Source organism: Theropithecus gelada, chromosome 7b (assembly GCF_003255815.1).
Source record: "Theropithecus gelada isolate Dixy chromosome 7b, Tgel_1.0, whole genome shotgun sequence".
NCBI classification, from domain to species: Eukaryota; Metazoa; Chordata; class Mammalia; order Primates; family Cercopithecidae; genus Theropithecus; species Theropithecus gelada.
Genome location: NC_037675.1, coordinates 62339609 through 62362223, shown reverse-complemented (window position 1 = coordinate 62362223; position 22615 = coordinate 62339609). Strand labels below are relative to the sequence as shown.

The 22615-nt window shown below is 33.0% G+C and overlaps 1 protein-coding gene across 1 annotated transcript in view; it reads right to left on the bottom strand.

Moving 5' to 3' along the window:
* The window catches only part of SLC38A6 (solute carrier family 38 member 6), a 64154-nt gene that overhangs the window by 15187 nt on the left and 26352 nt on the right, over positions 1-22615 (bottom strand). The window contains exons 4-8 of the mRNA XM_025392697.1: positions 22458-22510; positions 18815-18854; positions 7311-7389; positions 687-769; positions 145-203 (exon numbers count right to left, since the gene is read on the bottom strand). Of these exons, the coding sequence (XP_025248482.1) occupies positions 145-203; positions 687-769; positions 7311-7389; positions 18815-18854; positions 22458-22510 (314 nt within the window). The remainder of the gene's footprint in view (positions 1-144; positions 204-686; positions 770-7310; positions 7390-18814; positions 18855-22457; positions 22511-22615) is intronic.

Sequence of the window (22615 nt, the reverse complement as noted above, 5' to 3'; positions counted from 1 at the left end):
TACACAAACACGCTGGGCAGAGAGGACCAGAATATCTTAAAAAAAAAAAAAAAAAAAAAAAAAAAAAAAAAAAAAAAAAAGACATTAACAGAATGAGTCCAATTTTAGTGAGGAGATAAGCAATGTATTATATTTTAAACTTACCACAAGAGCAAAGAACATCATAAAGAAAAATGATAAACTACTTGTGTAGCCAAGAAAGCCTGTAAAGTAACAGTAAAATAAAAAGCAATTTATAAGGAAAGTGATTTTAACATACAACTAAAACTATACATCTTAGGCATGTTTTCTATTACAGTGGTTGGTATCTGGGGCTTAGAGCTCAGAATAACAACATTCCAACTATCTGTCACAGATCATTTATGTAGCTCTGTACAGCAGAATTGGAACTGGCTTACCACTAATGGTACACTGTAAGAAAAGGCTGTTCTTTAATGTTCCGCCGTAAAGATTTTATTTTAGTGGGGCAGACAAAATACTACTGCAAACCAAGTAATAGGTTAACTAGGCAGGGCTGAAGGCTGAACAACCTAAAATAAGGCCAAGTTTAAAATTATTCACAACCACCATGCTTCTGCCAAAAATGTGGTACTGTGAAATTTGAAAGCCCCTTAATATTTCTCTCTCTTTCCCTCCCTCCCTTCTTTCCTTTCTCTAAACAAATAATGTGCTCTATAAAGACTTACCTATTTTGGGAAGAAGTGCAAGAGGGAACACGATGCCAACACATATGATTATTAGCAGTGTTTGTCCATCAAGATACCAATATCTATTAAAAAAAAAAAGTTCACTTTAGGCACGGGACTCCACTGTTTGTTCTGACACACACACACACACACACACAGAGTTATAACCATTAAAACCAGCCATTAGGAAAAGCCCACCTCCTTTCATTAAAATGTTCTTGTGGGATCCCATTATTCTTATTAATGAATTTACATTTAGAAATGCATAAAAACAAAGAGATGCCATTTACAACTACCAAATAAATATTTAAAAATAAGATAATAGTCAACATTAGTGAGGAGTGATGAGGTGTGCAAAAAGCTGGTGAAAATGCAAATTATATAAATTATCTTTCTGGAAAGCAATTTGGCAAGAGATATAAAGAATTTTCAAATAATTATATACTTGAAAACACTTTTATAAAAGACTACTAAAAATAATAAGAACAAAGACTTTTTGTACATTTTAATTTTATTTTATTTTACTTTAAGTTCCGGGGTACATGTGCAGAATGTGCAGGTTATGTAGGCATACATGTGCCATGGTGGTTTGCGGCACCTATCAACCTGTCATCTAGGTTTTAAGCCCTGCATGCATTAGGTATGTGTCCTAATGCTCCCCCTCCCCTTGCCCCCACCCACTGACAGGCCCCAGTCTGTGATGTTCCCCTCCCTGTGTTCATGTGTTCTCACTGTTCAACTCTCACTTACGAGTGAGAACATGCGGTGTTTGGTTTTCTATTCCTGAAGAACAAAGACTTTTATAAAAAGATGTTTACTGAAAACATTTAAAATAATAAAAATTGAAAACAAACCTTCAAGACCATGATAATTTTGAAATAAAATATACTGAATATTCAGTAAACATCATATGTGTGTGTATACAGCATGATAATTTTGAGGAAAAACACAGATGCATTAAAAATGGAAAGAAACTAAAATGTATTGATAGCCATTATCTCTGGGTGGTAAAATAGTAGGTCATTTTTCTTCTTTATAGTTTTCTATATACATTTTTCCAAATTTCAGGAAAGGGCATTAATTACCAATTGTAAAATATTAAAATTTTCATATAAAGGCATTAGAATACAGAATGAGAAAAAGGTAGGTTAACATGATTTTGTATTTGTTCATTGAAAAAAACAAAACTGGATGCACATATAAAGCCAGAAGGATATACTTAAAATACCAAAAAGTAGACATTTTTATGTGATAGCAATATGAGCAATTTTTATTTTCGCCTTGTTTGCATATATGTGGTTTCAATTTTTCAATGTGAGATATCTATGTAGACATTTTTAAAAGTTAAAGTTAATTCCCCAAGACCTCAATAGATTTGTATGTAAAGGAGAAACAATTCATGAAAGAAATACAACTACTAAATACACATGAAGAAAATCCAATCACTGATGCTAATTAAAGAAATAATGAGACTGTTGCAATTAATCTAGCAAAATTAGTAAACAAAAATATTCAAGGATGTGGCACAATTGGACTTCATACATTGCTAGTGATCTTGCCAATTAGTACTATCTCTTGGAAAAACAATGATTATATGTAGCAAGAGCAATAAAAATGTAGGGGCAATCTACTCTAAGAAAATAAAATAGAGAAAATTCTATGTACATGAAGCTGTTGAATACATTATTATAATAATGAGAAGCTGGAGGAAAATTCTATATATATCCAACATCTGAAAATATTTAGAACAGCATACTCAATGAAATGTTATGTGGCTTTAAGAAAAAACACAATGAATAAAATGGAAAATGATGATGATATGAATATAATTATTAACTATATTTTTGAAAGCTTTTGGGAAAAATTCAAAAGAATTAAAAGGACAGTGACTAGGTTAGAGATGTTATGCATGATTTTTATTTGCTTTTTTTTCTAAATTTTATCGTAGCTGTCAGATTTTTACACTGAAGTGTATACACATACATACACATGCACAATAGTAACAAAGTAAAACTTATGCAAAAATGGGAGCTTGGGGCATCAAAGACCAATAGAGACTTTTTCAAATTGTTTGGCAGATAACCTCAAAATTCCCACTTTGCAATAATGCATCCTCTTTCATTCTCTATCAGATAGCCAGTCTCCCACTGCCACGTTAAATTAAGCAAAAGTCTTCTTCTATATGGATTTCAACCAGTGACTTCTAATATGAACTTAGTTGTTACTGTTGGGTGCTGACAACTTCCTCTTTAACAGAACAAGAGAAGGAGCAGCAGCAGAAACAGCACCATGACAACACTTTTCCCTTCTCCACCCTAATTTGTGTCATTAGGAAATACATATGCCAGAGACTATAACCTATGCATAAGTATTTACAGATTTAGTGGGCCTGAAGCTTTGCTCTCTCCATTTGCACATGCCCCTCAATTCCTGGTATGCAGGAAGTACTAAAAGAGTACACATATTAATAATACAAAAATGATACTCAACATGTTTATCTTCTAGTCACTCTTGAGTAAGAATCAAAACAGAAATTTCAAAAGATCTTTCATTGAGGAACACCTGGCAACCAAATTTCTGAAGCTGGCAAAAGGCCCAGGGCTCTATGTCTGAAATGTCTTTCCTTCTGGGACCCAATATTAGACCCAGACAGTTGCAGTGCCAGGAGGAAAAATGCCCAAAGGAATACCAAAGTAGATTCCATCTGTTAGTTTTGCTGTCCCTCGTAGATAACAATACTGCATTATACCCTTGAAAATCTGTTGAGAGTGCAGATTTCATGTGAAGTATTCTTATCATAAAAAATAAAACAAAAAATTCTGATAAGCCCAAAAAAAAAAAAAAAAAAAGGTCATGAAGCTGAAGTCGTACAAAAGGGAGCATTTAATCCCCAGGACCAGGACTCTTTTCTCCTGCGTAAGAATAAAGGAACACTTTTTGAAATTCTGAACACCACTTACTTTATACTATTTCAGATCACAATTCATTTAATGCCCATAAAAGTCATATAACTGACCAAAGCACTGAACTGTGGGACTGAAGATAACTTTACCTCCTCCCAGCAGTAACTCAGAACCACAGTTATGGAATGTTAGAGCTGGAAGAGCCCTTAGAGATCATCTGGCTCAACAACTTCATTTTATATGTCTGTAAAATCAGCAAAAGGAAGATGATGATCTTAGTCACAGTAGCAATGGAAATACTTTCAGATACTACCTCGTTTATTTCAAGATCATGCTTTGCATTCTCCTTTTCATAGGATTGAACTTTAAATTCTTAATATAAAAATAATTTTACTGTAAAATACAATTTCTCTATCCTTGGCTTGGCTACTGGTTATTGTTAATCATTTCTTATCCTTAATAATTCATCTTAATAAAGCCAATTGTAAATACAGTGCTTTTCTTTACCATTCATTAACAATAAAGGCAACACAGTAAAGCACAGTAAAATTAGTTTAGATTTCATGTGTGTGTCACAGACAAATGAATTGTATTTCTCAATGGATATTTTCCAAAGAACAGAAATTATTAAACTTACAAAATAAAACTGCCACCTGAGAAAAACAAACTAGTAAAAAGAAATCTCAAAAAGTACATATTAGATACATTTATTTTGTAAATAAGCATTTTAGAAGAATGTACTAACTTTAATTTTTTTCCTAAGGGGGGAATAAAGAACGATCTAACAGAACTCCTGTTTTCCTACTGTGATCTAAGTATACATTCTCTTTAAGCCAAAAGAATTAGAGTAAAAACCTTTATACTTCCTAGAGAACTTGTTTGATCTGTGGATTTAATCCTGTATGATAAAAATGTTCCAAGTATGAAATATAGAGTATAAATCCTTAGCTGTACTGCAAATGCTTTGGCATGCAGATGTATTTTTCCATATTTTAATGAAAACCAGATTTATTTATAAGTTGCTTTAATTTCATTCTCGAAAGGAATGGAACAAGAGTATCACATGTTCTGAATTAGGATCTTACTCACATCCAATACCAATTATGTAACTAAAATGCAAGACAACTTAATTGTGTCAATCATATTCCCCTGACAAGATCATTAAATGTTAACAGAGAGCTTCCAACTTTAACAGTCATAGATTTTAAAAATGTAAGTTATTCTATGAAATATATAGATATATCATGAAAGTTCAGTATAAGTATTATAGCTTCTGACATCTATTAGATTATTATGAACACAGTTTCATTTTGATATCTTTATAAAGATTTATATTTCAAAGGTACACCAAGCCTGCAGATAACCCAGAAAATTAGCACACCTGAAAGATCGTAATTAAAATTTATTGTAAATCAAACCCTAAAATAAAAGTTTATCAATATCATGTTGATCTCATAGAATACTGCCATGTAAGTCTATCTAGAAAAAAACTGTCTTTTATAGATAGTAAAGTCAATTATCATAATATTTGTTTCTTAATTATTTTCTAGCATTAAGCTTTCAAGACTAATGATTTATCTGCGTTCAAATAAGTTAATATAATTAGCCAAAATAAATGAATATATATTACATTTAAAACAAGATAAGGTTGTTAAAAAGACGTACAATTTTAAAACGTAACAGAGATGATGCAAATTGACCACAGCATTTTGAGGTATATGATTTTAAAAACTATTTCTAACATGTAAAAATAACATTTTAATCAATTTTCTATTAATATGACTGAGATGGAAGTTCATTTTAATTTTTATTTTAAAAAAACAAACAAAAAATCAATGCAGCAATGTAAATCATTTGCCAACTATTTAAAACGAAGCTACGGTAAAAATATCACTTTTAGAGAAAGAAGACCTAAATTTCAATACCAGTTCTGCCACATACTACTTTAATTATTTCTAAAATATTACATATATTTACAATCCCTTCTCTTTCCACCGACATGTGACAATAAAAGAATACAAATAGGAGCCACGAAATTCAGGACCAAGAAAAAAGAAAACACATGTGACAACTGTTGGAATTAATACAGTTATATTAATTCAAATGTGTCACATTTGACTCTGAGCTTCCCGGCAGTCAGGGCAAAAAGGGAAACACCACCTTTAATATAGTAATTATTAGAATTTCTTAATTCTCCACATTTACACTGCGCTATAAGTTTCTGTATACACATGCTTGTTTATACACATGCTATTAGCATATGTATATATATCTTACTTGATCATCCCAGCAACTTTAAGAAGGCAATATTGGTACCCCCTAAGGCTCCAAGTAATTTATATAGTCAAAACAAGTTAAATTAAGTTCCTGAGATTATTGAATATGAAATGGATAGAGCACATATCTCCTTACTCTTAGTCTAGTCCTCTTTATTCTACCTCATATTGCCTTGATTTCTTAACCCTAAAATATAAATTTCTTGCATAGAATTTGAGTAATAGAAGGTGCCCTCAATGTTTTCCACAGCAAATACAAAAATGAATTTTACATAGCTATTTCTAACAGGAATTGTTTATCAACCTAAGGATAGAATCAAAATGTAACTAGATAAAACTGTAGATAAAATAAGGTAGTTGTATCAGATGTGATAATGAATGTGGAAACCTCATTAATTGTAAAGTATCATACAAATGAACAATATCTTCTGATGAAGAAAAATCATTTAGGACTTCTATTTGTCTTTTTTCAACTAAATTTTCTTGATGGTTTCTATTCAGATCTAAAGTATACCACACTTTTCTTACAAATATGTATTTGCAGTTATCTAAGTAGAATTCTTTAATGGAAGCTGAATTGTAAAAGCTAAAAACTAATTTTTGAAATCTTTCCTTGCATTCCAGAACAAGTTCAATTATTGAAGCAGAACAACCCAATATTCAAATCTAAAAGTCTGACAGGTTTTGTATTGTGGTTTGAAACTTAACTATGTGAAATAACTTGATGGCAATTAAAATGATTTATCCTGTCTTTTCAAGTTCATTTTTCTAAAATTTTCTTGTTCTACACAGTGAAAAGAAAAGCACAATTAATTTTGTTTTTTCCCTATAAAGAGGCAAGTCAAATATAAGATGCATTTTTTTAAATAAAGATAAAAGAGATATGACATGGTTTAGCATTATTTATAATATTGTTCAAAAACAGGAAATGAAACAATTAAGTCCTTGCAAATAATTTATTTTTTTGCCATGGTATACAATAGGAATTTCAAACACGTATAATTGTAACTGCCACATTTTTTATCACTATGATTTGCTGAGAAGTGACAGCAATATCACTCACTCCCCTCCTTTGTTTAAGACCTGTACTGTCAGTATATTCAACCTTCTCCCATCCCCAACCCCAGTCTTGCGTATCCCCAGAAATTTACCCTTTACTCCTCCTTAAGAGCGTCTCAATCTCAGATCTGTCTTAGCCTACCTCACATCCCCAAGGAATGCAAGGGTTATATCTGGTGCTTCATATGGTTCACAGAACAGTGCTTTCATATGGGTAATCAATAAACATTGGCTGAGTAGTTTCTATTCTATTACTGCTTCATTTCTGCCTAATTTGTAAGTGTCTTCAGGGCAAGGACTACATTTATTTTACTTGCCACTACAGCTTAATAAATATTTACTGAATTAATAAATGAATGGACACAATGTAAAATGCTTTTTCTTACCTACTATAGTCTCCAGTCAAAAATTCTGCAATAGCAGCAGGAAACTCTGTTTTAATAATTAAAAGATAAGATGACATAGCTGCAAAAGAATAAAAAGTGTTTCTATTAGAATTCTATGATTTTTTAACCATTTAAAGAATAATCCACCTAGGAACACAGATGTCCATTAAAGCTATGACAACATATGAAAGATTAACTTATAACACACTATACCAAAGAGATACACACACCCACACACACACACACACGAATAAAGATAAGTAACTGTAGAGAAGAATAATTGTTAAGTACATTAAGTATCTTTTGTTTACATTCCAAGTCCAAAGCAAACTAGGTAAGAGAAAGGGTCTTGATTTCAGGCTACTTTTAAATGAAATTTGTGCAAAGTTTTACAAAAACTCTCTTATATGTTATCACCCCTTTTAAGGCATTAGAGGTTAGTTTAGCAACAACTGACACAGACACAGAAGTTTAATAGGTATGACTAGTAACTGGATTATTTGTTCCTTCTTACTAGAGAAAGATGCCTCCCCACAACAGAGAAGTCTCATTCCCTCTGTCCCTTTCTTTGCCTCTCTACTATCCACCCCTGCATTATGAACACATAATTATAGGATAAAAAGAATACATAATGAATTACATTTAAAATCAGTCTCTAAAAAGAGAGAAAGTTCAATAGAAACCATTAAGTATATTAAAAAGACAAAAGTTCCAACTTTTATTCCATTTTATTAACAGGGTTCATCTATATTATACAATCATAACCTGAAGCCAGCATTATTTCTCACATTTAATCTAACAGAGTCTGAGAAATAACTAGCTTTTGTAGCACTTTAATAATGATCCTAATTCTGATGTAGCTATAACAAAATTCTATAAAAATACTAGGAAAAGTTTTAATATGGTTATAGAATACAGAACTCATTCATATGTAAATACTTGAGTTTAAGCTTAAATACTTAAATATATAGAAACTCAGATGATTTGCAGTCAGAAGTTCAATTTAACAGAGTAAGAGTCTCTTTCCCCACAGAGATTATGTTTGTGTGTGTTGGGAGTGGGGGGCAAAAAGAAAATGCCCATGAAGAATAGAGTGTTTGGGAGGCCAAGGCAGGCGGATCACGAGGTCAGGTGTTCAAGACCAGCCTGGCCAACATGGTGAAACCCCGTCTCTACTAAAAATACAAAAATTAGCCAGGCGTGGTGGCACGCGCCTGTAGTCCCAGCTAACTTGGGAGGATAAGGCAGGAGAATCGCTTGAAACTGGAAGGCGGAGGTTGCAGTGAGCTGAGACTGCGCCACTGCACTCCAGTCTGGGTGAAAGAGCAAAATTCCATCTCAAAAAAATAAATAAATAAAAAAATAAAAAGTATACTTTGTGTGCACATTAATTTTATTACCTATTTATTTTTCAGGAAACATTTCACTTTCTCCTTACAAAACTTACAAAAACTAAGAACAAAAATGAATGCCAAGTTTCAGTGGCAAAAATCTGGGGAAAAATTGATTAAAAGGCTCAAATAGTTTAAGAAGAATGTATATTTCTCAATCAACATTATTTGAAAGGAGCCGAATTTCATGATTATAATGATATGTGACCATTTAACTTGAGAAAAAAAGGATACACGCTAGTTTGTGTGTAAATTTGTATGTAGATAGATAATACTACAAACATACACACACTCTCAATTTTTTTTAGTAAAATAACATGTATTTATGGCAAAGTAAAATTTAGAACAGTTAAATAATCACTTCTTTGTGATGAAAATATACATATACATATTTTTTCAGTTTACAATGATTTCTTTTTCCCTAGCAGAAGTATAGCTATGTCTCAGTGAGTTGACTAAAACCCACTGAGACATTTCTGCAAAATCTTTTAGTTATGGGGTATTACAACTAATTGTATGTGAAAATGTGTTCTGTATTGTTCATATTATCATAAGGAAAAATGCTATCAATTTGGCACAGAACAGAAGGAAGGTTTAGATTAACTTTCTCCATTCAAGGATTTGGAGATTTTATAATATTTTACCGATTCCAAAGAACTCTACACATACAGTGCAAAGATAAAAATTGTGAATTGAATTTTCTGAAACTGTCCTAGATTTCCTTAAATATATCTTGTGAGAGAGACAGAGAGAACAGAAAAAAAGACAAAATACCTTGAAAACAAGGAAAGCCGACTTCCTATAAAATGTAATTTATTATCTGCCCATCTTTCTTTCTTGCTTGGATTAACCCAACACCACATGCATTTCTGAAGTTTCAGACATTCATCTCTTTCAGTAATTTTCTATTATTTCTTTTGGACCTTTAGCTGTAGAAAGCTTCAGTGAATATGAGATCCTATTTCTTTCTAATATAATATCTTTCATTCTTTCCAGAATTTCTATTAGCCTCTAGCTAATCATTTGATCACTTTTATCCTCTGTTGTACCCTTAACTCTTTGGTTTTCAAATGGGAGTACTATTTCATTAGATTCCAGTCTGAAGAATCATGTATATTTTAAGAAATATGAACTCAGCAAACATGTGTTTCTCTCTCAAAGAAGACCTCACATACAAGATACAAATATAATAAAACGTACAAAACATTGCTTCTTTTCTAGAAAACGTTAGTATATATTTTAAGAGCTACACAACCACAGAGCTTACTATAGGGGAAAACCCACACAAATTAAGCCAGTAAAACAAAGACCACTACCATTCTACTCACTATGAAAATTATTTTTTTCTTAATCACAAGTAAACTTTCATGTAAGAACTAGCACTTTAACACATTATATTATATATAATACAGAGAAGAAACAAAAAGATTACTAAATACAATTAAGTTAGGAAATATATCTTAATTAAATTCATACAAAAGAACATCAGCTCAATAAAATGAACGGGAAAAGTTTTAAAGATATACTATTGATAGGAATGCTCATATTGCTTTTGTTTTTAACTAAAAGGTTTACTAGATCAAATAGCTGGCTGCCACACTTTTTGTCTCGTGTCTTTTAAAAATGGCATAAGAAAGTGTTTAAGCACATATCTTTCAGATCAGTCATAAGGAAAAATTTGTAAATGATTTTGGGTGACATCGACACATAGTATAGATTCCTAAAACAAGACACACCATGTTCTACTCTCAATTAATAGCTGCAACTGGGTCATCCACAAGAGCCATGCATATAGTTAAGTGACCCCAAACCACCAAAGCCAAAATCAGTGACAGAAGATATACCTTGATGTCAGGTATTCAGCCATTATAAATCACTTAGTTTTACCATATTAACTAAACAGGTATTCTTTTCTACTTAATTTTAAACATAACTAATAGAACTCATTTAATAGAAACTTCTCTGGAAAAAAATAAAACATCTGTCAACTTAAAACACAGAAGTTGAAAGCATTTTTTAAAAAAACATGGAGAAGTAACATTAATATTAAAAAAGGACTAAAATGGGGTAAAATCTGATTAGGTAATAGCAAGTTGCAAGGTGTTAATATCTGTTGATCTAACCAGAAGTTGAAAGCATTTTTTAAAAAAAACTTGGAGAAGCAACAGTAATATTAAAAAATGACTAAAATGGGGTAAAATCTGATTAGGTAATAGCAAGTTGCAAGGTGTTAATATCTGTTGATCTAATCATAAAGAGAAATACATGAATTGGGCCCAGGAGGTTGAGAGGAGAGATGTTAGAAACAGAGAAATGGGAAAGGAACTCTGGGCAGAGATCCATTATGCTTGGTAGTATTCTACACAAGTTATTTCCTCACTTAATCTTTATACAAACCTGTGAGGTACATATTATTTATTTCACAGAATATAAGGAGGTACAAAGAAGTAACTTGCCCAAGCTAGTGATGGTGGAAACAGCCAGTCTGGGTTGAGAAACTTGTTCTATTAACTAGTGTGCCATGAGAAAGTGCAGGAGCAAAGTGAAAAAGTAAACAAAACAAAGACAAATAAGGAAAGTCTACCAGAAGGACCACTCTTCAGAATTATTTTTCTTTTTTAAATCAGTATTTAAACAAACTACTTCTGAATGCTGAGATTAACAGTTAACTTCAAAGGAAATGAATCTCTATCACAGAGAACATTAGTCAGAAGCTTTAGTAACACTTAGAATTTTCATTTCATCTTGAGATATATTTTCAATGCATTTCATTTTTCAGTATTGTCACTGCTTTGGTGAAGTGATTAGTTCAAAATTCATGGAGTTTCATGATGAGATTCTATTGCATCTACTGCTATGACTCTACTGTATTTATGGCTGTGATTGTAGTTCTGAAGAGAAAGTTTCCTATTCTCACATATTTGAAATATTAACACTCCACTGAAATCTAAAAAATAAAAATCAGTCTCTGTGCTTCCAAATACTGTATTCTTAGGGATTATTTTTCCCAGCATTCTGAAAATGCTTCCCAAGTTGTCGTTATTAAGCATACAAACTTAAAAAAAAAACCAACCCTTAATTGGAGTTTGGGCCTAAGACATCATTACAGTTTATGAAGATAAGTATCTTTTTTGTTAAACACATAATATATATGTATGAGGATAGAATTACTTGCAGCTATTTTTAAAACAGAATTAGGTTTTCAGCACTTGGGGGAAGTTCAGCAATTCTGAAAGGATTACTCAGCCCTAAACAAACGGATGTAGTATGGAAAAAAAATAAGTTTGCCTTTCTGTCTCAGAGAGATTCAATTTTATTTCAAACATGTTTTTAGTCATGGATACTAACTGGTTTATTCTATTCAATGTGTCTTATTAATCTGGTGGTTCCACAAAATATCTAAATGCCACTGAAGTTCTATCTGCACTCAAATAGAACAGAACACATGCATAAATGAAAATCAACATATATGGAGGAAATGCTCCCCTATGACCCTAGGTATATCTTTGTCTTATCATTTTCAAGATCTTAAATTTGAATAAAAAATGACCAAAATATCTACTGCTCTGAAAATTTTATAATTTTCAATAGAAATTACTAAGAAAAATATTTTTTAAAACCTTAAAAAAAATACATTACCAGCAAATGTTATCAAATGAAGTGCTGGTGAAAAAGACTCCAAATTTCCTGTACCTCTCCTATTTTTTTTTTAATTTATTTATTATTATTATACTTTAAGTTGTAGGGTACATGTGCATAACGTGCAGGTTTGTTACATATGTATACTTGTGCCATGTTGGTGTGCTGCACCCATCAACTCGTCATTTACATCAGGTATAACTCCCAATGCAATCCCTCCCCCAACCCCCCTCCCCATGATAGGCCCCGGTGTGTGATGTTCCCCTTCCTGAGTCCAAGTGATCTCATTGATCAGTTCCCACCTATGAGTGAGAACATGCGAATAGGTACCTCTCCTATTTTAAGGCAGTGCTTTCCAGAATAGAATTCTAGACACTGTCTCGAGAAAGCTGCAGTTTCACTACAGATAAACTGACCAGCAGATGGCGATGTATCTGCACGCCCTATCCTAGTTTCCCAAGAGACAATACAAACTAGTTCATCTGAAACACTCTTAGTACTTTTCTATCCTACCAAAAAGTAAATAAATAAAATGCATGAATGAATATACAGGAAGAAAGTAAATCAAAGTAGTTTCTAGCATCTAATATTGTGATTTTTCAAATACTGAGAATTTGAGATTTTTATAATTCTCAACTGAAAATGATCTTATTTATACCTTTATCTTTATGAGATTTCGAAATGGGGTTACTCGAGTCCATAGATTACCAAACTGAGGTGTTAATAAAGTCTGCAAGAGTAAGGTGTGTGGATTCTGTGCCAGACTGAAACACCTGGGTCATTCTAGCAATTTCAGGTTTTCAGTAAGACTACTAATGTTTATGGTTTTCCTTTCACAATATGTAGTAATGATTAAATCTTTAATCTCCTTTAAAGAACTGGGGCTTTGAAGAACTAAGGAAAGCATATGCTATTCATAGTGATCCTTCGTATTTATAAGAGCAAAATACGAATATAACATCCTCCTAGGAGCTACTCATCTTTCCACATTTTGAATTGGGCAAGTAAGACTTTTTCTGGCTTGACTAAGATGATGATTGGGATGTAGTGTTTGATTTCTAGTGATATTCTAGCCTGCTGAATGGTTTACTTCAGGAGTTCAAATGAATGTGAAACCAACTACTTACCTCAGTTTTTAAGAAAAGAATCACATAATACAACACTGTTACAGGAACTATGTGAAAACTACGTTATACTTATTTCTACTACAGTTCTTAATCCTTTATCCTTAGTTGTTAGGCCACCAAATTCAAACTTTCTAAGCCAGAATTGTCCCACCTATAACAGCATTAAATATTAAAACTTCCAGACACCTCTTTTCTGACCTTGGGTCCCAGTAGTAGTGGCTCTCAGCAAATGCTACTCCAGCACCTGAGGAAATGGGCTACAGAGGGTTACCTCTGGCTCTAGCCGATTTTGAACCTCTTATTCATTAGTATTGGGAGGATATCAGGAATTGCTTTTAAGTAGTAATTTACTATATGGTTCTCAAATTTCCAAAGCTAAGGATTTCTATAACCTTAGAATAAGAGTGTTAAATTTAGTGTGTTGCATTTTTTCCATTATAAAATTTAGAGATTTTAATTGAAGACAGTAGATTTTTTCAATCAATTTGTTAGACCTCACTAGTGCCTTGTGACTAATATTTGGTGCCTAATTAATCTCGGGGGAGAAAAAAGATTTTCTGTGAAGTTCTAACAGTAGACGCTTTCCTAAGAACTATATGTTTACTTCCGTATACTGTGGGTTTCTCTTCCTGGTCAATCAACTCTCTTTTTGCTCTTGAAGAAGTACTGAGCCAGGTCACTAGCTTTTCCCTCTCTCCCTTCTTATTCCTTTCTTTCTTCCTATAATAAATGTTATTTACTAAATGCGTACTATGTGCTAAGTACTAGGAATGTAAATAAATGAGCACATTAATTTGATTTATGGAATATGAAAATGTGGGAAATAAACTGGGTCTTTGGTGAAAGACACATGAAACAAATATTGATCAAGGGCAATTCGTGGTCATTTTGCTTTTAAAGGCCTTCCATTTCCATTGTTTTCATGGATTTACCACAAGAATTGTATCTCATGAAAATTGAGAAGTATTTAAATGTTACAAAGAATAAGAGAGTTAAGAAACATTAAGATATGATTTACTTAATCTGAAAATAATAGATATTTTACATATATATATATATATATATTTTTTTTTTTTTTTTGAGACAGTCTCGCTCTGTTGCCCAGGATGCAGTTCAGTGGCGAGATCTTGGCTCACTGCAACCTCCGTCTCCCGGGTTTAAATGATTCTCCTGCCTCAGCCACCTGAGTAGCTGGGACTTACAGGCACACAACCCTACGCCTGGCAAATTTTTTGTATTTTCAGTAGAGACTGGGTTTCACCATGCTGCCCAGGCTGGTCTCAAACTCCTGAGCTCAGGCAATCCTCCCACTTTGGCCTCTCAAAGTGCTAGGCTTACAGGCGTGAGCCTCCACACCCAGCCTATTTCGATATATTTTTAACCTATTTTACATAAATGAGATCTAACTCTTCCCAATATTTCAAACTTTTAAATTTTTATATAATTCTAAACTAGAAATCATTCTACGGTCTTTCAAGTTTCTTTTTTTATTGTTTACATAGTATATTCAATTGTCTCTTTGAGGCAAAATATTAGGCTTTTAAGCAGAACTTTAAAAACTGTCTTATTCATTCAACAAATATTACTTATTGAGCCCTTCTCAGAAACTATGTGTTAGGAAAACACATAGTTCCTGTTCCCAGGGCGTTAGGAAATCTTCAACATTTAATCTTTTCACATTTTTCAAACTTTTACTATATCACAGCAGAAAGAATCAAGGCCAACTGAGCAAGGTTTGAATCCAGGCTTCATTATGGGGTAAATGTGAGCAAGCTACTTATCTCCACTGCACACTGATCTCCTCTCTATAAAATGAAGATAATATCTATATTGAAGAGTCCTTATAATTAAAGTATCTAGTAGAGTGCTAGACCTAAATAGAATCTATTACATTATTTTTCAGTTTTAATTTAAACAACCACTGCAAAACTCAGATAATTTATACTAACAAACATTCTATTTTTTTTTTTTTGAGATGGAGTCTCGCTGTGTCTCCCAGGCTGGAGTGCAGTGGCGTGATTTGGGCTCACTGCAAGCTCCGCCTCCCGGGTTCACACCATTCTCTCGCCTCAGCCTCCCAAGTAGCTGGGACTACAGGCGCCCGCCACCACGCCCAGCTAGTTTTTTGTATGTTTAGTAGAGACGGGGTTTCACCATGTTAGCCAGGATAGTCTCGATCTCCTGACCTCGTGATCCACCCGCCTCGGCCTCCCAAAGTGCTGGGATTACAGGCTTGAGCCACCGCGCCCGGCCCAAACATTCTATTTTTTAAACAAATGTTATCTGAACTACATTATTTGCAGACAGGCACTTAAGATGTGTAAAAATTCAATCTGATTTACACTTAATATCTTTTAAATATTCAATGTATTTCCAATTAATAAAGAAAATAATCAAAATCCATTTTAAAGTAACATTAAATAAGTCATTATATGATTGACTTATTATAATAAAACAGTATATATATCCTTATTTAATATAATGACAAAGGATATTAAATAGCCTCCCAAATAAGTATGTTGTTTATTTGCAAGCACACATGGACCAGAAGTTCCACAGATTCTGTATATATCAATCAAGAAACTACTTTTTAAGACTAGGGTTCCTAGACTTTAACATAAGAGGAGGTTCTAAAGCGTAGCCCTAAGAACTGAAGTTCCCTTTTTTGTAGTGACAAAAAATGGCATCCATGAACGCTTTAGGGCAATAGCTATTGATTTGTTAAAGATACCTAAGAAAGGGCCAAATCATCTTTTGAACCAAGTATAACCCTCTCATTGAACTTTCCTGTATTAAAATATGTTAATAACCTGAAATAATTAATGTGCCTCCCAATGTGCCAAATTTGAATTCAAATTTTGGGGTCAGAGGGACCCTAAGCTCCCTGCCTCCCACTCTACCTTCCAACAATTTAACAAAGAGGGAACTGAAGCCTAGACAGTGAGAGGGAGGGATTTTCACAAGACATATGGCTACCCAATGGCAGAGACTGGAGTGGATAGAATTTAAGGTATCTGACTTTCAATCCAGTGTTCTGCTCACAAGAGCAAGCTTCCAATTCTATTATAATAAAGAAATGGTTTATGTACATCTGGCTATGAAAAAAAACTCTGAAAATATGTATTTGGTTATTACTGACTGGGCACTTAATACACTTTTAACCAATGTGAAGAAAATTATGAGGATATCATTCTAAAAACTAAATAAGCATTGCCAGCTTTTCTAAATTTAAGAGACATTAAAAACTTCTGTCACTGCTCTAAATCACCTTCTTTTAAAATGTTCTAAAATAAGCAAGCAAGCAAACCAAAAAACTTAAGAGTTGGAAAAACTCATCATCTATCCACCACCAAATGCAAGAATCCTTTCTAGAATTCTGGCAATTGACCAACCAGCTCTGTTCGAATGTTTTCAGGGCTAAGGAGCATTTTCAAAGGGATGTAGGTCATCCTCATTATCACACAGCTTAGTTACAAGGCTACTCCAAATGAGAAAACCCAAACCAGCTTCTCTGTAGATTTCTATACTTTAGCACCAGTTCCGCCCTCTGGAACAATACTTAAATTAGTCTAGTGTCTTTTTGTGTATTTTGTGTTCAGTCTTTCAAATATTTGAAGCTAGCTGCCAGTCTAGCATTTCCCTTTTCTCGATAAATATATCTAGAATATTTAAAGTACTTAGAAAGAGATCATACAAATCATTTCAGCTCTATTCTGCTCAACAAAAGTTTATCAATTCCCAGGTATTACGCTAGGTGCTGGGAGTACAAAGAGAAATGAGGCATATTTTTGAGCTAAAGGAACTTAACAATACAGGGGGGTACAGGAGCATATATAGAGAGAACTTAAATCTAGTAACAGCAAGTGCTACAAGTATAGCCATCTCCAATAACAGTTATAAACAAGATTAGAGGACAAGAAAGGAATCAAGGTGAAAGGGACAAAGAATACAACAGTGGGCATTGTGCCAGGGTCACAAATTTGTATCTAAATTGCTGAACTGAACAGTCTACATAAACTGTTAAACAATGGTTCAATGTAACCTAAACAAAATGTGATAGTTCTTAGAACCTATATAGACAGGATAAAGAGGGATTCAAAATATAAAAATATATACCATATTCAGAAACATTACCCATGCACAGTTAAGCAATACTTATTTGCTAAATAAATTATTCTAAAAGAGATCTTAAAATTAATGACTATAACAAATTCATAAATGAAGAGACTGGTTTTCTTGACTTCTGCTGTGAAGTGTGAAGTAGTGTGTGTTAGGAGAAAATTATCTGGTATGGCATGCAAGAAAGCATTCTTTTTATTCATAACATTTTTTCATGAAAATTCAAAAAATTAAAACAGGATTCCAAAACAATGGCAGCACAATTCACTGATGGAATGTTAATTTTTTCCTTTACAAAAAAAACTATTAAAGATGGAATTTGATTGAACAATACTTAAAGTGATATACCTCAGACCTCTTGAGTATGAGAGCTGAAGTTTATTAAAACTGTCATCTTTGAATTAAACTGTTACATGTAAAAAATAAGATTAAAATGTCCTCTGACTATATAATCCTGTATAAGAGTGCATGTCAACTTTTTCTGTGTATTTTCCTTTAAGAGCATTTATTTAGCACTCCAGTCAATGATAAAAGAAAACTAAGATATTGTTCAGCATTAAGTAACTTCTTTACAACATATACACACATGATACCCATATTTTGGATTTAAATGTTTAATACATTTAATACTCAGTAACTGTCTATAATTAACAGTTTTATTTCTACATAGTTCTCAATATTGAGATCATTTCTAGAATCGGTTATTAATAGGAACAAGATACAGGATAAATGTGAGAATGTTTATTTATCTCAGATTTATTTATGTTTTAAACCACTTGGTCATTTTAAATTGTTGGTTACAAGAGGACATTGTTGTCCATACTTGACTGTCCATAGCCCATGGAACACTAATCCCTCTAAAGTAGTATCTGCCAATAGGGTGATTAGAACAAAAGTAGAGGGAAAATATTTTAAAATCATCAGGAGAGCTTTTCCAGATTGTATCCTACCTTCACAATCACAGAAAGCCAATGTTTTAGAGGTGTGTTGCAGACCTAATAACACGACTGCAATCAGGATTTAGCTGGAACTGAATTTAGAAGCTACTGTCGCAAATGCTGCTAAAAAGGATCCAAAAAAAAAAAAGTTAAGAAGCCAACATGCAGGCTTCTGAAGATACCTATGTCTACAGAAGTTCCCAGCTAGATCTGTAGTAAGACAGCAATTCAAAGGAAGGACATTATTGCCATCACATTTATGCATAAACAATGCACTTTCAATTGCTTACCTCCAATATTCTGAATTATTATGGTGCCTGCCACCACCACCTGTAAAAAAACAAAAATATTCAGTAGAAAGGGAAATAATAGAAAAGAATCAGTATTTTATTATAATCCAGTAACTATTACTAAAAAAGCAGATGTAGAAGTTGTAAGTGAAGAGAAACTAAAAATAAATTTGCCAGTCATTTGAAACACATAAAATTAATAATCATCACATTAAAAAGTATTTCTTTAACAGTTCCACAGTTACTATAAAGAAGTTTTTGAAATTTTTCGTGGCAGTCATTTTTAAATAGTTATAAATGTTAAAAGCTAGTAATCGATGATTATCAAAGTATAAAAATTAAAAGTGTGGGAGTGGTGTCTCATTCCCTTTCTTGCTGGTTTTACCACACTGCTTAAATAAGTAGAAAAAGATAGGCTGGGGTGTGCTATGCCAATGATATATTGCCTAAAAGGAAATGATATAAGTTTTCTGATTTTATCAGCTTGGCATATACCAAGACTTTGAGCATCCCAGTCCCAGAGATTAATAAAGTCTAGAGCCCAATTATTCTCAAACCCTGAAAATATAGGTAAAATGCTCCAAACTCAGTAATGTGAATTAAGCCGAGTATGAGACAATGGGAGTTGGCAAGAACTGTAGGATATTGGAGAATTCCTCTCCTTTCAGTGGGGCAGGTGCTACTCAGCTCTGGCCACTTGATAACATGTGAGAATGTGGATCCAATGTAGCCAGATCTTCTCATTTTTCAAAGAAAGTCAGAAAATAAATTTTTTCATACTTTAATGATGTTTAGTTGGTAATCAGTTAAAAATAAAAAATATTTGAGCCATACAAAATGTTCCTGAGGACTAAATTCAGTCTGCAGGCTTGTTAGCTTATCATCTTTGATGAGATTCCTGGGGAACTCAAGGTAATCAGATATAGTTAGAGGAAACAGTAAAACACTGTGCTTCCATTTGGGCCTTTCAATCACTCAAATCTTGATGGATCGGAACCCCAACGTATGCTCGCAGCTGATTAGCTGTCTAGCATCATTCAGTTCTACATGAATTGGGAACAGATCATCTTTCATGCCCATCTTTGTTAGGAATTCTATCAGTGGCACAGCATTTGCCTATCCTGAAAACCATCTAAGTTATTAGGACCTAGGAGACTTGAGGTTTGCAGAAGAGGTCTAATGATATGAAAATTTCACAAAGTGTCTTTGGAGATGTGGTGATTGCCACTTGAATGCTCTCCAGAAAAGACTCTGCATTTCAGTCTATGTAAAAATTAGTTCCAAAATGTCAAAGTTATTTGTGAAAAGACTATTTTGAACTTTTGTATGCTATCTTCAGTACAAATGATACCTACTGTCAGTAGTAGGTATACATGAAATTTGGTTTTATTTTCAATTAATATATTGCAAAAAACAGTAATATTAACTTATTGATTATTCTTTCATTCTTTGGTTGAATTTAAGCATTTCATATCTTGAAAGCTAGAATATCTATCTATCTACCTACCTACTTGCCTACCTAATTATGTTTTTAATGCCTAGCACAGTACATGGTACAAAGCATTTGATCAATAAATATTTGGTGAATAAATACCAATTTATAGACATTTAAATAAATCTTCCTCAAAAAGTTCAAAACATTTCAAAAAATTTCTTTATCATAGTATTATCCCATATTATAACCATATAATATCTGGATAGAAGGAAATGGTTAAGTTTCAACCCAACTATGGAAGTGGGGAGAAAATCTAAACAAGCAACCGAACAACAACTCCTCATTCAGAGTATGCTTTGTCTAGTGTGCCTGCCTACTATGAACTTTTTTTGGTGCATGTATTAAAACAACAATGCAACTACTCTAGAGTTTTAGGAAAAGAAGACTCTCAGCAGTCCCTACTCTTTAAACTTTGCTGCAAACAATGCAGGAAATACGAACATGAAATGACAATGATATCAGTGATGCTATTAGAATTACATTTATGTTATATTAATTGTGGAATTTTCTCATACAAAAATATTTTCTTCTTTGTTTAAACTAGCTGGAGGAAATTGATCCCTGGCTACACCAAACATCCCAATCCTCTAGAACAGAAAAATTGCTGCTAAGTTAAGATTAACAAAACCTTTTACCCTCAAGTAACATACCCTGTTTCGTCTAAGTTTCAGGTTACTAAGGTCCAAGCCACGACGCTATATAGTATATGATTTAAGCATTCCTTTTCGTACTTTAAAAACAAAGTTAGGGCCGGGCATAGTGGCTCACACCTGTAATCCCAGCACTTTGGGAGGCCTAGGCGGGTGGATCGCCTGAGGTCAGGAGGTCGAGATCAGGCTGACTAACTTGGAGAAACCCGTCTCTACTAAAAATACAAAATTAGCCAGGCGTGGTGACACATGCCTTTAATCCCAGCTACTCAGGAGGCTGAGGCAGAAGAACAGCTTGAACCCGGAAGGTGGAGCTAGTGGTGAGCTGAGATCATGCCATTTCACTCCAGCCTGGGCAACAAGAGTGAAACTCTGTCTCAAAAGCCAAAAACAAAAAACTCCACCAAAGTTAACTGGAATGTAAATACAAGTTTTCTCTCCATTGCATAGCTATATATTTCTCCTCCAGACTCACTTTCAGAAGTTAGTTTAGCCACTTACAGATAGAGTATCCTTTTAGAATAAAAATAAAAATAAAAATATAAATAAAATAAAAATAAAAAAATGTTAAGTATGTGAAGTAATGCAAATATTAATTAGGTCAATTTAGCCATTCTACAATGTTTATGTATTTCAAAATGACATGTTGTCCATAATAAATATACACAATTTTTATTTGTCAGTCGAAAACATAAAAACACAAACAACAGATTTACAAACAAAAGAATTCCTGTTTGGAGCCAAACTGAATATGAATTTTAGAAGTATAGTAGCTCTTCAGAAATTAAAAAACTATATACTATAGCACTAAGTAATGTTCAACTCCTGGTGGAAGACAATTATTTTTCTCTACCTATTAAACTACTGTAGTATGCCTATTGCAAGTGAGTGTCCAATAAATACTGCTGTTATTTCTCTTATTCTGAGTAAGAAAAGTAGTAGATCTAGAGTTCTAGGATGTGGCACTGGCTTTATATAATAGTTGACAAATAGGCCCCTTAATTTCTCTGGTCCTTAATTTCCTCACCTATAAATGAGAGGACAGCTAGATAATCTTTTAGCACTGTTCAATTCTTAAGTGATAGGATCTTCTGATTACTGGTTTTGTAAAGAGCCATGCTATAATTTGAATTTGATGTTGTTTTTCTTCTCTTGTCTTTATGAGGGTTTACTCATATGAGTACATAATCAAAATTAATAAAACTTAAAACAGGTTATTGCTACTCTTTTAAAGTCATTCAAGTCATTGTGCTACTTTATCAGGATGAAATATATTAAAAGATTCAAGCATTGAATTAAATGTATTGATGCATTTTTAGGAAGGACACATAGACTTCTCTTTCTCTGCCTGCTCCCATCATTCTCTCTTTTCTCACTTTAGTTTCCTTTTACTCCTCTAATGTCTTTCTTTTATATATACTTGTCTCTTTTAACTTGAAACCAAAGGAAAAATGCCACTTTGGGTTTTGGACACAATAAGGAGGAAAAAAAAAATTACCTTTCCAGGTAATCCAAATGCAAAGAGTCCAAGATCTTCATAAGATGTTACAGCTGTTAAGAGAAATTACAACGTTCACTTTTACACAAAACTATTTGTGTCAGGTCCTAAAGAGAAGAAAATTAATTCTACTACTACAAACTAATTACAGTATAATT